The 15031-nt window shown below is 42.3% G+C and overlaps 1 protein-coding gene and 1 long non-coding RNA gene across 3 annotated transcripts in view; one reads left to right on the top strand and one right to left on the bottom strand.

Annotated features, from left to right (window-relative positions):
• Window positions 1-2415: 2415 nt before the first annotated feature.
• LOC128455470 (mitogen-activated protein kinase kinase kinase kinase 4) overlaps window positions 2416-15031 on the top strand; it is a 91186-nt gene continuing 78570 nt past the window's right edge. Inside the window, exons 1-2 of the mRNA XM_053439142.1 lie at window positions 2416-2710; window positions 2950-3015. Coding sequence (XP_053295117.1) covers window positions 2654-2710; window positions 2950-3015 — 123 coding nt within the window. The 5' untranslated portion in view covers window positions 2416-2653. The remainder of the gene's footprint in view (window positions 2711-2949; window positions 3016-15031) is intronic.
• LOC128455471 (uncharacterized) lies at window positions 8161-14439 on the bottom strand. 2 transcript variants are annotated; one of them, XR_008341739.1, is made up of 4 exons: window positions 13424-14439; window positions 13195-13304; window positions 11991-12078; window positions 8161-11029 (listed from the first exon to the last, which is right to left on the bottom strand). It is a non-coding gene; the product is annotated as an uncharacterized LOC128455471 (long non-coding RNA). The 2 variants fall into 2 exon arrangements; XR_008341738.1 differs by having other exon boundaries at window positions 13195-14439.

The raw sequence follows: 15031 nt of genomic DNA, 5'->3' as shown, positions 1-15031 counted from the left end.
ACTATAAACACAGAATATTGTGGAGTCATTGCTCCTTTTCACAGTGTACAATAAATGATGCCTGTAATGGGTCACAGCAGAGTGCAAAACTCTGCCAGGAGCCAACATCCCCCTTATAAAACTGGATTTTAATGAGATTTGCACCAAATTGCACACACTTCTAAATATCAATCCTTGAAACATCCTGATTCTTTCACGAAAATCAATCAGTTATTCTCTCAGACATCAAGGAAAACGACACACAATGTTGAAGAAAGTGAAAAATACAATCCTGCGCGCGCCTCCGGATCTTGATCCACACCAACATTTATTCTATCGTCCTTTCCCCACCCCTCCACGAACTGTCATGGTAATCAGTTGAGGGGATATTGTGTAATCCTGCTAACTAACAAACAATCAAACAAACTAACAATGTACGCTAAAGCAATAAATACAACAAAGTTCTCTTGGTGTTTCTGTATTTCTGTTCGTCTTACACAGTAGCTTTGCAACAGAGGAGGGAAACTGCCCAGGACCCTGAGGTGAGAGGGCCCCCCCCCCCCCGAGAATGGTCGATTTCAATATTTTGTGAGAACCCCCTTAAATTCTAAGATCACCTGACTCCCTGATGAGGTCCCATGCCACTAAAGTCAATTTAGAGGTTTGGATGAAGACGAGAACATCTAAATGTGAGAGTGATGGTTATTCAAAGTCTGCACTTTGACTGTAAAATTTTACCAATGACAGAATATTTTGAAGATGGAATAATTTGGTTTGGTATCATGTGTTACTTGTTGGGATGGGTTCTGTTTTGATCAAGGGGCACCATGGTCTCTATTGCCTGGGGCCCCAAAAGTCCCTTAATACCCTCCTGGCCTGTATCTAAATCTTTATTTTCAAATATTGTAATAACTGTGATGTCTAAATGTCTTTTTCTTTGTGATATGCCACAGATATTTATGTAAAAAAAATGGCTGTTATTTAACTAATTTGAGGAGGTGCAACTATTGACAAATAAAGCTGAGGCTACATATCTAATCATAGCAGCTTTTTTAATGACTTTAAATTTATTTGAAAAGAATGGGGAGGAGGTTCAATTATTTTCAAACCAACCTTATTGTTAAAGAAAAGACCTGATGGGTAAACTCAATCGAACCATTTAACCAACTCATCTAGTTGGAGAGGAAGAAGCTGATCTGACCAGCACATGATACGTTATCTGCACATGTCGCCTGATGTGAGTATGAGTGGCGAGCGGCATGTGAGAGTGACGGCAGCAGGTTTGAATCCCGCCTGTGTGGATATCACGGACAGAGCGGCACAGCGGTGACAGTGCTGCTGAAATATTTATCACTTTCCATCTTGCCATGCTCTAATTATTGTGTATCCGTCCGACAGAGAAACAGGAGGGGACACAAACAAAGGCTTGGAGAGAAGGAGTTGCAAGGAAAACGGGGAGAGGAGACATTTTTTGATAGAACTAGATTTGGAAATGTATTTTTCACCATTAGAAAACGCTGATTTATTTAAATGGCCTATTATAGATATATAGTATTATGACCTATACAGCAGCCAGCCACTAGGGGGCTGTAGAGATGTTTTCGCCATCTTTATATGTAGCTGCAGTAAACAGATGTTCATGACATAACAGCTCCTTCAAGTCCAGAAGATTGCACAGACGCGTTCCTAACAGCAACCGCCGGTGGCAGCAGGAAGAGGCAGGAAGTGATGTCAGTCTGACGTTTGCGTTCACACATACACCTCTACAGGAGAACGTGCTGGGATTGTGCGGAGTCCCATGCATGTCCGAAAGACTTTATGCTGGGAGCTCAGAATGATGTCACACCCGAATAAACAGAATGGATGGCGTTGCAGTTGCAGTGCATAATTACGTAGCATTTCAGTCATACTAACGCCTTATCAAAACGTCCAAAGAATTAGAAGTTATTGGACAGTACTATGTCCAATTACTGTAATGACAGACGCTTATGAACGATAAAAACTATTGCTTTCACTACTCCTGATCCACGGAGGGGCCATCTTGGATTTTCAAATCGAGGGTTGTGAGGTTCCTCCTGTGTTCTGGTTACCACTTCCGACTGGGGGGGTCTGTAGTTCGGAGGTTTATCGAATCGCAGCTCTTCACCTGGGGAGCGAGCGGAGAAAGTCCTGAGAAAGTCCGGAGTCTCTCAGTTGGACAGTGGCGTTCACTTGGAAGTTTGGTGCATGTCTGCAAGCAGCTGCTTTCTGTTCAGGGCCCCAGATCTTCTAGAGCTGCCCCTGCCATAGAGAGAGAGAGAGAGAGAGAGAGAGAGAGAGAGAGAGAGAGAGAGAGAGAGAGAGAGAGGGGAGGGCTGCTGACAGAGAGAGAGAGAGAGGGCGGGGAATCGAGGTAGAGAGACAGCCACTCAAACAGGGAGAGAGAGAGAGCGAAAGAGAGAGAGAGAGGGGCTCCCACAGTCGCTCGGTATGTAGCAGCGGCGGCGGCAGCGGCAGCAGCGGAGCCTCTCACCGGGATTACAAAGAGGGAAAAACACGGCTGGGACGGAGATCACCACCGGCGGGATTAAGTCTAAACCCACCCGAGGATGAGACTCGCCCCGCGGGCTTGAAGGAGAATCGAACACACGCCGCTATTCCCCTGATTTAGCTCCGCTTTTTTTTTCTAACGAAAATGGCGAACGACTCTCCAGCTAAGAGTCTGGTGGACATAGACCTAGCTTCTCTGCGGGTGAGTGCTTCTCCCCCGGACATGTATACCCCACAGATCCGCTGATTTTACACAGGAACCATCACACGATCATATAAGAGGAGGGGACTCCTCTTTGTCTTTATATCCGCTGGCATGGGAGGCCAGAGAGCCGGGCTCTGCCGGTGCACACATCCAACTCACCCCTATGTCATTAGGCTACAACAGGGAATCAATTAATTACATCCAGTGATTCATATTTGTCTGTTTTCTAAATCCAGGATCCTGCTGGGATCTTCGAGCTGGTGGAGGTAGTGGGAAATGGCACCTATGGACAAGTGTACAAGGTTGGTGTCTGCCTCATCTCTCTCTGTGTGTGTTGTGTTGTGTGTGTGTGTGTGTATGTGTGTGTGTGAAGGCGGAAACTGAAGCACAAACATGCATTGATGTCCCCCCCACCCCCTAGTCTCAGGTTTATTATAACACATCCCCTCCTTCAGCGGTGCAGTCTGGACTGGATTATCTCTCACTGCTGCACATCCATTCGTTATTTTTTATTCTATTTTCCCACCATCATCCCTGTGCAGCCACTCTGCTCCTCCATCCTCCCTCCCTCCCTCCTCCTCCTCTCATCCACACCCCAGTCAAATATTCCTCCACATACTGGACGCGTTGCTTTGCACTGACCAGTCCAGCCCCATCCATGCATGACAGCCCTCACCACGCTGACTGACTTGTGCGCCATTGGGTGGGCGGTGTTACATTGCGCATTTGTGCACATCATTGCCCAGCAGGCCTCCCGCCGGAGAGGCTCTCTGCTGCATTTATAGGGATAGGCTTGTTCATCCTGTCTCACACACACATACACACACGTACACACACACACACACACTCTCATGCACACACTCACACAGTGGAAAAGGCATTTGATGGAGACCTAGTGCTTCTGCCGCCTCCATCAGAGACGAGCAGCGACATCCTCCTGCTGTTGCCTGGTAGAAACCAGAGCAGATGGAAAGAAGAGAGCTGCTGGATCTCTTCCTGCGAGACTGAGCTATTTTAAATCATTCTGAAATATGCAGCACTCGTGTGAGGAAGTGTGTGTTTTGTGTGTGTCTGTACTTTCCTGGTGTCTGCTGCAGGAAAATGGTTTGTTTGGACCTAAGTCACATTAATGTCACAGATGGCGGCAGTGGGAACTGTCTCCATGGTAATGACCTGGAAGCTTTCACACCATTGGACGGCTCCTCTCGTAGATATTTATGTTCCAGAACCTGCGAATCAAAGCTGTGATTGGCTCTCGTTTCCTTGTGGCTGGAAAAGAGACTCATGTGAACATTGAAAACCTGAATTTACCGTTTGCTGTGCGAAGGTTATTTAACATCATGGCTGCCACAGTTATTATAGGTTTATTTCAAACAAAAATATTGAGGGTTTTGCACTGAGCCCGGGGACGTGGGATGTAGTGGGTCATGTGAGGTTTAAAAAGTCAGCATATACTGGTTTAATTGGCTTTAATCATTGACTTATATGTGCAATCTTGGGATTACCAGATTTACTTACCACTTGAATGTTGATGCTTGCTGGATACACTGCCATATATTGAATCACAGAGAAGTCATAGTAAACAAAGATGGTGTCCACTTCCTCACACTACTCAGAAATGAAGCCAAAATATCCTGGGTATGAACACAGCCCTAACCCACAGAGTCTGTACAGTAGCAATTGGGGATTGGAATCCCTGTATTTAGGCCCCGCAAATACATGTGCCCGACCAATCATGAGCCAGTCTTAGCTGTCAGTCATGATGTTTCAACCCGTTTCTATAACATCAAATAACTAGTTAAAACCAAACTTCTCAGAAATGGACTTAGTGGACGTAATGTTTCAAGTAATCATAATCAGACTTTGCTCTGTCACTTGTCACAAAACAATGTGGACATGTAGACATAGTTCATTTTGCTCCTGCACTGCAGGTTATGGGCTGAGGCTCATGTAAACTATGTGCAAAGTAAATAACATATAATCTCGTGTCCTCACCATATGAGGAGGTTTTCAGGTCTCAGAGTGGATTCAGCTGAAGGAAATGTTCCCTAACTACTGCAATGAAAAAATGACTCTTTGTTGAGTGGACGTCGCTCACACATGATGATCAGAATTAACCCAGTCTGGCGCTAGGCAGAGCTCAAACCTCCACTAAAGGCCGAATTATACTCGTGTTGCACGGACGCACGCATGCACGCAAGACACGCAACACGCCCCTTTCGTGCCCTCTGCGGGCTTGCGTGCGTCCGCCAATTTTTCTAACTACACGACAAAACGACGCGAGCCTCACGCAGCCCGCAAGGCTTGTGATTGGTCTGCTTACTACATCCCGTCCGGAGTCTAGTTTCCGGTTTCATGCCCCACAATACGCGGAAATCACGGAAGATTTAGAAGAACGAATATGGAACCAATAGAAGAGCACTTGGCAGAAGAGATCCGAAAGTATGACCACTTGTATAACCCGTCACTGACTGGCCGATTTGTCCGCCAGAAATAGGCTATTAGGAGCCGGAGTGGCGATGTAAATAAAGATTCAACGAAGAAGAAGACGTCTCTTCTTTGTGTGTTTTGTTTTCGAAACAAAACGTTACTCCGCCTAGTGTTCTGGCGGTGAATTGCGTTGCAACATGCGCAACACGTGAGTGAAGCATAAACCAAAACGAGTCCGTCGATGCAGCTGCGTGGCCTTCCGCGGTTGCAGTCGCAGGAGTATAATTAGGCCTTAAGGCCCAACAGTCCACTTGAATTCAATCAAGCTGCCCCAAATTGCACAAACTCATAGATATCAGTCCTCTAAATAGGCACTGTTAATTTCATCAAGATTCATGAATTATTCCCTGGATAATTGGTAATCCTTTCTTTCTTCTACCACGTCTCATCTTTACACCAAGATTTGTTGAAATGTGTTCAGCAGTTTTTGTGTAATCCTGCTGACAAACGAGCAAACAAACATCCAGGAGTTTTAGCAGCCATGTGTTGACAGCTGAACAACCCGGTTTTATAGTCTTATTATCATTTTACACATGTTCAACGTGGTGTCACTGTTCACAGCACAGTGTGAAGGTCTACTGCATCTGTGCCACCGAGGATTTCACAAGTGACCAGCAGCACGGAGCGAATCCAAGGCCGAGACAAGTGTCGCGTTGAATCAGATTTTACAGTTGTGGACAATGAGGCCAGCCCCGAGGCCAACCTCTGTGAACGTCTGCCGTTATCTCACAGAGAAACGTCTAATGATCATAATGAAGCGGAGTGGATGCACTTGGTCAGATATTTTGTGTTTTGGGTACCTCTGAAAGCCCATCCTGATTGGCTCTGAGGTTTGCTCCGGTCTGTTTTACTTGTGCATAATTCTGGTTTGGTGGAGGATGAATGCGTCTCTCATCCAAAGCGAGGGACAAGTGATTGTGGGAACGCTCAGATGCACTGGAAAATAAATTAACCTTGACATTTTGAGTTTAGTTCCTCAGGATTCGGTGAATCATAACCACGTGTTCCATGGCAGTTTGAGTGAGGAAGAACCAAGGTCTTCTTTTTTTAGTTTAAAGTTTTTTCTTTTTCTTCTGTCTGTAAAAAGTCTGTCTTGCAAACAACTGACTCAAAAAGGTTTGCCTGTGTGTTTGTGTCTGCACATGTGCACTTGATCCCAAACTCTTACCGATTGGTTCGGACTTCTCCGGCTGCAGAGTGCGACTGGATGCAGCTGTGCGCTGACAGCAGCTGTTGGGATGGAAAATAAAGTAGAAGAGAGGTTGGGGGGGTAGAAAGAGGTATGGAGATATAATAAGGAAAAGAGGAACCACAAGAAAGAGAGAAGCATTCACCCTTTAATCACCAATGTGTTTTTGTTTAGTTGCCATTGAGAAAAGGATGAAGGACCTTGATGACATCCACATTGTTTGGAAAAGTTCACATTGAATATCTCAAACTGGTTTTCACACGCTTAAAAAAAACAACCACATTATCTTTGATCAAGTTCTCGACATTCAAACTCTTTAATTGCAAACAGCTGCCTGCATGTTTTAAATCTGTTTTCATCTGCCACCATTTTCGGTACATTTCCATTTATTTGGTACTCGCGTGGCAATCTGCCTCAAGACTAGTTCATGCTCGCTGTTCCTGTCCTGCTGCACAGAACGGCAGAGAGGATGTCACATGCAACGTCGTGCTGCAACACTTCAGCTGGTCGTGCACTTATAGCAAACTGGAGGAAACAAACTATTAACTACTAGCAATGACCTACAGTTTCTATTGATAGAAAATGCATCTGCAGTTTGGTAGCCCTATGAAAATGTTATTAATGGAGTATATATATATATTAGTTAATTTAGACAAGAGGCTATTTCAGTCACAATTAATGTGACTGAAAAATGTAAATGAATTCAATCAAATTAATGAACAATTGGAAGAACCTCAGCTTCATTAAAGAAGTCAAGGGTCCCAGTGTTTCCGTTTCCATTAAGCAGTGGGAGGTTAAAAGAGAAATGAAATTAGAGCTGAAAGAGGTAACAGGAATTGTTTTAACTCTGGGGGTGAGACCACACTCATGTGGGGCTTGGAATCCCCCTCTCTGAGGAAATGGTTTAACCCATTTATGACTTACTGAGCTTCTCTGCTCCAAACCACAGCTGCAGCTGTTTCAGCCTCACGGAGACGGGCTGTGTTCAAGTTTACAAAACGAGGAAACAAGCCAAACTGATCTGTTTTTAAAGGTCCCTGGAACCGAAAGGTGAAGTTTGTTCGCTCTCGTCTCGTGGGTGGCGGCAGAGAGAGCGGGTGAATGTTTGTGAGGAAGTAGTGAAACGGCGGAAGTCATCAGTTTAGTGAGGAGAAGTTGGTGGCTTTGCTGTGATGGTGAGATTAGAAAACCACAACCCGGCTTCCACACGCAGCGTCTCTGCAGTTCAGAAAGTGAGATCTTGATGCACCGGGTAAATCCTGCTGAGTGCATGTTGTGGGATTTATCTTCAAGTGAAGCATAACAAATATTGATTTCTATATTTGATGTACTATTTTATGTTTATGTTCTAAGTGACAATTAATGTAAAGATGTATGTTGTTATGATTATTACATTCAAGATTTAATCTTTGAAATAAATAAAGGAAAAAGGGAGAAAATCTTTCTTTCAAATACAGCAACAGAGATTTCAGTATCAGAAATGTGCTGCTCCCTAATATTGGCATCGGCCCCCAAGCATCCATTCTGGTCAGGCTCTAGTGTGAAGGCAGATCCCCCCCTTCACTGTCTGATGCACTGTATTGTGCTCATAGACCTCTCACCATTTAAAGTCGGTCTTTGAAATGGTATGAGATTATTTCTCAAGGCCTTTCTTAGAGTTTACCAGGGAAACTTCAGTATTAGATTATTGTGCACTGCAGATAAAGGCTGAGTGCCCGTGGTACTCAATAACCACCAGTAAGTCTTGTTCTGATGCTGATGAGTTTATTTAGTTGTTGATCTCACAGGAAACCAGTGACGAGAAGTAGGAGTGGGTGTGATGTAATACTATTGCTTCGATCTGATTAAGCGGCAGCAGCAATGCAACTATTGATTATCATTCTCATCGTAAAGCCTCATATTCGAGGAGCTGGAAACAGGAGATAAAGTGCAAATGATGTACAGATAAAAAACAGCCGTTTCATTTCCTTTGCTTTTCTTCATCCCGACCTTATCACAGGAAAGATGCTTGTTGTTGTTCCTGTTGTCTGGGTGTGGCCCTCCACCAGCAGCCAGTCATCAGCAGAGCAGCATCACTGCAGCTCCCTGAGGAAACGCAGCGCAACACTTCACTGAGCACACGCAACCATGTGCCTGGTTTACGTGTGTCTAAGTGCACGTTATGAGCTTTCTACAACACAGTGTCCACATCTGGAGCATTAGGAACATACATGAACCATAGAACTGGAATAGGTGCAAAACAATAGAAATGTTGTTATTGATTGAGTATTTCATTGACATGTTGATATTCACACATCTGGTTCACACTGGCCCTGCATTAAATGCTGGAAATTGACCTGTTGTCTACAACAGCTCCAAAAAAAGACATTCAATCCTGCATGACATTTGATTTTCTTTACTTATTTTATCAATGAATCAACAAATTATCGATTACATAAGTTTAACCATGTTTCCTCTTGTGCAGGCTCTGCGATAAAAATAAATAAAAATGACAAACACTGAAAAACTGAAAATAGTCTCTAAATTTATTACAATTTTAAGTTTTAGAGACTAAATTACAAATATTAATCCATGGCTCCAAAATATGCAACATATAATTATTTAATTTTAAAAAGGTGTAAACATTTTATATTTTAGAAGAAGAGGCGAATTAAATATTGACAGTTTTGTTCATTATGTAAGTTTTTTAGCTTTAGCATCCTAAAAAGAACACTCAAGCTATATAAAGAAAAAGGTATGTTAAAATAATAGATACTAATAAAAGATCAATCAAATTATTAAGTATCAGCAGAAATCCGTCGTCTTACAGTAACACAATTTCTATTGTTTGCACCTATTCCAGTTCTATTGGAGATATTTATAGTCCGACTCCCTCTCTGTAAAGTGGAGGAACTACAAAGCTGTCATAGGGAATAGACTCATGCAAAGCTGGCTCACCAACCTTCCGGCTATACAAACTGGAATGTTCGCCGTGTCTGCTGTGACCTTTCACGGCCCAGGAAATGAAGCGCGGCCACGACTAACAACAACAACAACAACAGCAGCGGCGGTAAAGCAAGCCAGGTCTCCACCAGGAACTTTTCCTATAGTCAACACTTACTGTGACCTTTCCAATCAGAAGAAGTGGAAGGCACTGATAGCAGCAACAGGAACTCGGCTGTGTCACGATTTCTAATGGCGGAGTTTTATGTGTCCACGCACTTGTGTTCAGTGGCAGACGAACAAATACTGAATCTTTTCACTTAACACCAGGCACCAAAGTGATTTCTCTTCACACTAAATCATTTTCTGACCAAGATTTAAGAGCTGTGAGTGCTGGATCTGGAATCACTTCAAATTTGATCAAAGCTGAGCTTTAAATGCTTTTCTCCGATGGTTTTAAATGTTTATCACAAAGTCTTCTTACAGCTCCAGCTGCTTTTTATCAGTATTTATGGCGTCAATGTGGTCAAAACCCTCTTAGTAGATTGATCGCTAGAAATACCGCCGCACAAATTTAGTTACGGTGTTTATCTTGATTAAATGGCTCGATAATGATCTGAGCTGTTCATTCTTCTTAATGCACAAGTCAGAAAAGTTTCAGTAAAGAAGGGATGCTGCAAGACATAAAGTGAAAGAACTGCCTGTGCATTTACAGCAATATGTAGAGCATGATAGCAGATATTATATTTTGATGTTTTTATCGCAAAAAAACAAACAAATACACACAAGTATCATAGATTACAGAAGTTATAACAGCGATCTCTTTACTTGCACAAATGCCACATTCTTTGCTAATGAGTGTGTTAGCAGTGACCAGCTCTGCCTGCTATACAGTGAAGTTAAAATTAGACCCAGCCTCAGACAGTATCTGGGTCATGTTCTTTGATGCTCACTGTGTGGACTGATGCAGTGACTCTGCTGCTGCAGCTGCTGGTGATCCTCTGTTCATGCATTCACACTTCAGCTGCAGGATTTCTGTGTTTTGTTTCCAATTTGTCATCTTTTCGCTCATCATTTATTCATTTCTTTTTTTTTAAACAAAAGGTAGAGAGAGACACATTCAGCTCTTAACTCCTGCAGGGTTTGTTCTTAGGAAACAGTTTAACGGCATCCCATTTTTCTGCTTGACCCGCAGTCTAAAACTTAAAGATGTTCCGATACAATCTTCCCTTCGCGATACCGATTCTGAAACCCTGGACATGATGCTGCAAGTTCACAGTAGGAGCCTTAGATCACACCAGTTTTGAGGAGGGGTGAGAAGAGGTTTGCCTTCTTCCTCGTCTATCAGCCCACCCAGCCACTCAGGCCTGCTCCTGAACCTGGTGGAAGATAGGGTGGGAAATCCTCTCCCACATGTTTTTTAGCCTATCTGGATGTGCAATGCAAAGGTCAGGATGCTTCCCTGCAAAGAGCAGTAGCCCAGAGATGTTGGGATTAAGAAGTTGAGGAAGAAGGCTTTAGCTGAGATGGACTTGAGTGGTGGTAGAGGAAGAGGAGGAGGAGGAGGTGGAAATAAGCAGCATAGGAAGCCGAGGTCGTCCCTCCTTCTCCTCTTCCTCCTCTTCCTCCTTGACCCTGGTCACGTGCCTGTCGAGGACGTTGATGGTGGGTGGTTTGATGGAAGGCGGTTGTAATCCCTCATAAGACGGCACATGCTGAGAGGAAGAGGAAGCAGTGATCAGGATAAAGAGCAAGAAGTTTAAAGAAATCATTAATCAGCTGCTCTTGAGCTTAAATGTGTAATTACTCCGATTTTTATGTCGTACAATATTATTTTATCCCTTGTGCCTGACAGCAAAGATTCATCTCATGAAATAGCGGATTGGGTAAATGTGTGAAATTAACTTTAAAGTATCATTATTCCTGCGTGCTTTAAAGGTCGTCACATACAATGTTATTTTAAAGTTCACACAAATCTTCAGGATCGAGACAATGACATAAAAACCTAATGTTCACTATAAAAAAGACTTGTCTCTCGTGAGTTTATAATCATCCATTTATGTCAAGTCAACAAGTATCGATTTGAATAGATTTTTCTAACATTAATAAGGTTTAATTACCCCATTAAAGGTTCAAGCTCTAAAAGTAACAACGCTGAGCCTAAAGAAGGTGGTAAAAGTACATATATGATGATCAAAATTAAGTTAGCTATTTTACTATATCTATTGCTCAATACGAAAGCAAAACTAAAACTACAACTGGGTAGATTAAGTCACTAATTGTTATTTTCATAGTACAGCATGTTGCTGAAATAATCAGTCTATGAATCTCATTAGTTGAATAACAGGGTTAACTTGAAGTGTGTTATGAAGCACAGATGCCAATCATTCATTAATCTCAGCTTCTTTAATATGAGGATTTGCTTCTTCTCTCAGTTTTTATCTGTGTACGCTAATAATCTTTGGATTCTGGACAAAAACAAACACGAAGTAATATATTGAAAACTTGAAAAAAAAAAAAATAAATCAGTTGCTGAAATTAATAAAGAAACAAAACAAATGTTAATGAACATAACGGGTACAGATAGCTACAGGTTTGTCATCTATTTAAAAAAATATATTTTACTTAACATCATTCCTAGAAAAAGAAGTATGAAAATATTTAATTTAGTCATACTTAATTAGGTATTAGGATTGAAGAGCTTTAACACCCATGAGATTCTGGAAACTTCACAGGAGTATGTTGTGGAAAAGCTTCAGCCAATCTGTAAAATAAGAACATGACCTCAGAACTGAAATGGAAATGATAACGACAGCATCGTTTCTGTGTTTGTTCTTCTCTATAAAAACTCTTCACCATTAACAAATGGTGGTTTCTGCCGTGGGATAACGCCCAGTCTGTGTTACTGTGGTGTTGGCTGGAGCTGTGGACACATGCAGACAGTGCAAACAGATGGTTTGTTGTTGTAGCTCTGAGACAGTGATGCTGAAGGGACTGAGAGTATTAACAGCTCTTCACTGTGTCTGTTGACTAAGACATTTTCTTCGGGGAACAAGAAACCAAAGAAGAAAGATTTGACTAAAGCAGCTTTCAGACGTGCACCCAAGTCCGGACATTTTCCTGAAATCTTCGAGCGGGGGTGTTTGTGTGTAAAATGGCTTGGTGTGCTCATGTGAGTAGGAATACAGAGGAACGAAACATGTAGAAGACGTCAAATTGAAAAGACAACGAGATCAGAGAGCTTTTGATGATAAAAGCCAATTCTGGTGTAAGTGTGCTGTAAAAAAAACCATGTGATTTCCCAGAATTTATACATCATGTCCTGCCTTCTGCTGTTCTACCCAGGCTCCACCCCTCCCCTGAATGTACCGGGCATTGTCCTGTTGTTGTGAACGTGTTTGACATGAGAACTGAGAACAATCTCCTGCTGTGATCTTCATATTTGGAAGACATAATCCGGAAAACATCCGGAACCAGTGTTCCGCACGTTCATGTTTGAAAAACCTGTTTACTCTGACATGTTGCATTTCAAATCTCGTCAGATCCATGATCTTGTTTACTTTTTATAGTTTTCCTTTTTAACATTTGACATGTTCATATTTATAATAATTAAAGTAATAAATAAGGTATTCATCTCTTATCCAACTGCCCAAAACACGGCAGACACATCACTCCACAATCACACCACACTATTTCAGATTAGTCAAACTATTCATCTCCACGTCTGCTGCGAGGAGGAAGAGGAGACGTTGGTGATGGATTCCAGACAGCAGCATATTAAAATAACAAAATAAAAATAAATTTTAGCAAAGGAACTTCTTTTTCCCCTATGAGTGACGTCAGTCTGTAAATTTCAGTCGAATCTCCCAGTCTGACTGACCTGATTTCTGCTTCCTCTTTTCTCCTTCCTCTTCCTTGTCATCTTCCTCTTTTATGTCGCCTCCTTCCCTCTCTTATGTCTCCTTTTTGTTCCTCATATGTCTTTGACTGCTTTAAAAAACCCAAACAAACAAAGTTGTCAATACTTATTGCACGTGACACGTGCAGTTGAATTTCCATTATATTTGAGTCCGTCCAGTTTACGTCAGTTAGTAAAATGGGACCTTAACTCAACAAGGGTTTCCTGTTTGATTCCCATTCTGCTTCGATAATTCTCATGGAACTCTGAGCCTTGTATTTTTATGTCCCTGTAGTTTAAACTGTGAGATTCATTGTTTCTTATTATACATATTTGTGGAGGAGAGCATCCGATAAAGGCCTGAAACTTGGAAGTTGAGGTTGTTTCTCTGAGTGGAGAAGATGTTGTAGGTCTCAGGGTTTAATTCAGTTGTTTCTGGCTCCTGTTATGGACAAACGTCCCTTTGTGTTCGCTCTCTGCTGCTCTGCTGCTGCTCTGCTGCTGCTCTGCTGCTGCTGACCCACTGACAAGCAGACACACACAATGCAGGTTTCTAAAATCCAGCTTCACCTACGGAGAGCAGTTTTTATGATTATTAATATTCCAGTGAGATGGACCGATGTTTGTTTTGGTTCCAGCTTGCTGAATATTTCCCGTGTGTCGTATCAATCATGTTAAAACTGCTGACGAGTCAAAATTCTCGACGTCCATGTGACCAGAACTGAAATCCAGACAGAGAATCTTCAGGAAAACTTGAGTATGTTTCAGGAAAACAGATCATTCAGAAAAAAAGAAGAGCCGATCCATCCGATGTTACAAATCAGAACATCGGGGCGCCAATGGAATCGTAGTTAAGCAAACACAGGTCCTGTTTGACATCAAAGGTCGCAATGAATCTGGAGAAAAGAAGCAGCGGGTGAGCCTGGTGTGTGGTTTGTTCATCGGATAGTGGAAGTTATTTTCCGTGTAGTTCCCTTGAGCAATGCATGGCGATCTAGCATGGTATGTCAGAATGAGAGTCCGCTACTGAGCGGGAAACTGCGAATGGTTGTTGTCGTCAGGCACATGCACCGCCAAGTGGTTGTGTGTGAAGTGCGCAGGAACATCAGCTGTCCCCTGGCTCGTCTGGTTTTCTTAGCATTTTAACTACGGTGATTAAAAACAGTAAATCCGGTCTTCAAGTTAAAGCGGAAAACCAAAGTAGTATCTGTTGGGATTTTTCTTCTCTCTCTCTCTCTCTCTCTCTCTCTCTCTCTCTCTCTCTTCCCAGGACCCCACCCTTATTGATTTCCCACAGCACTAGATAGCATCTTGTACAACAGCCCCTTCATACTGTTATCTGTGAGCTGCCCCTGTCTGATAAAAACCCACTGAATGCCTCTCTGTTTAGAGCCAAAATGGCTGCCACCTGGGTGCCTCGTGCTCTGGTTGGGGAGGGGGGGGGAGCTCTAGTAATGTCTGAATGTATACTTTACTTTTATATGTTTAAGTTATGATCACTTGTTGTTTTGTCTAGTCAACTGTGTGTCCTCTATAACTTATACAATGAGCAGAATTATCCAGATTAAAACGTGCAATTATAAAATGCTGTTATCCAGTTAAACTATTCAGAGAAAACAGAATCATTTTCTAAGTATACGAAACAAAAATATAGAGAAAAGATAATATTCACATTAATAGACACATCATTCTGAACACCCTTTGATATTTACACAACATATATACACTACCTTATTATCTAATTGCAAGATTAATTCAATTTTAAACAAGTTTAATAGTTTTATTTTGTTTTATCTTTATTCTATTTTTTTGTAACTGT

Source organism: Pleuronectes platessa, chromosome 14, assembly GCF_947347685.1.
Source record: "Pleuronectes platessa chromosome 14, fPlePla1.1, whole genome shotgun sequence".
Classification (NCBI taxonomy): Eukaryota; Metazoa; Chordata; class Actinopteri; order Pleuronectiformes; family Pleuronectidae; genus Pleuronectes; species Pleuronectes platessa.
This window is presented reverse-complemented; position numbering and strand designations above follow the sequence as displayed.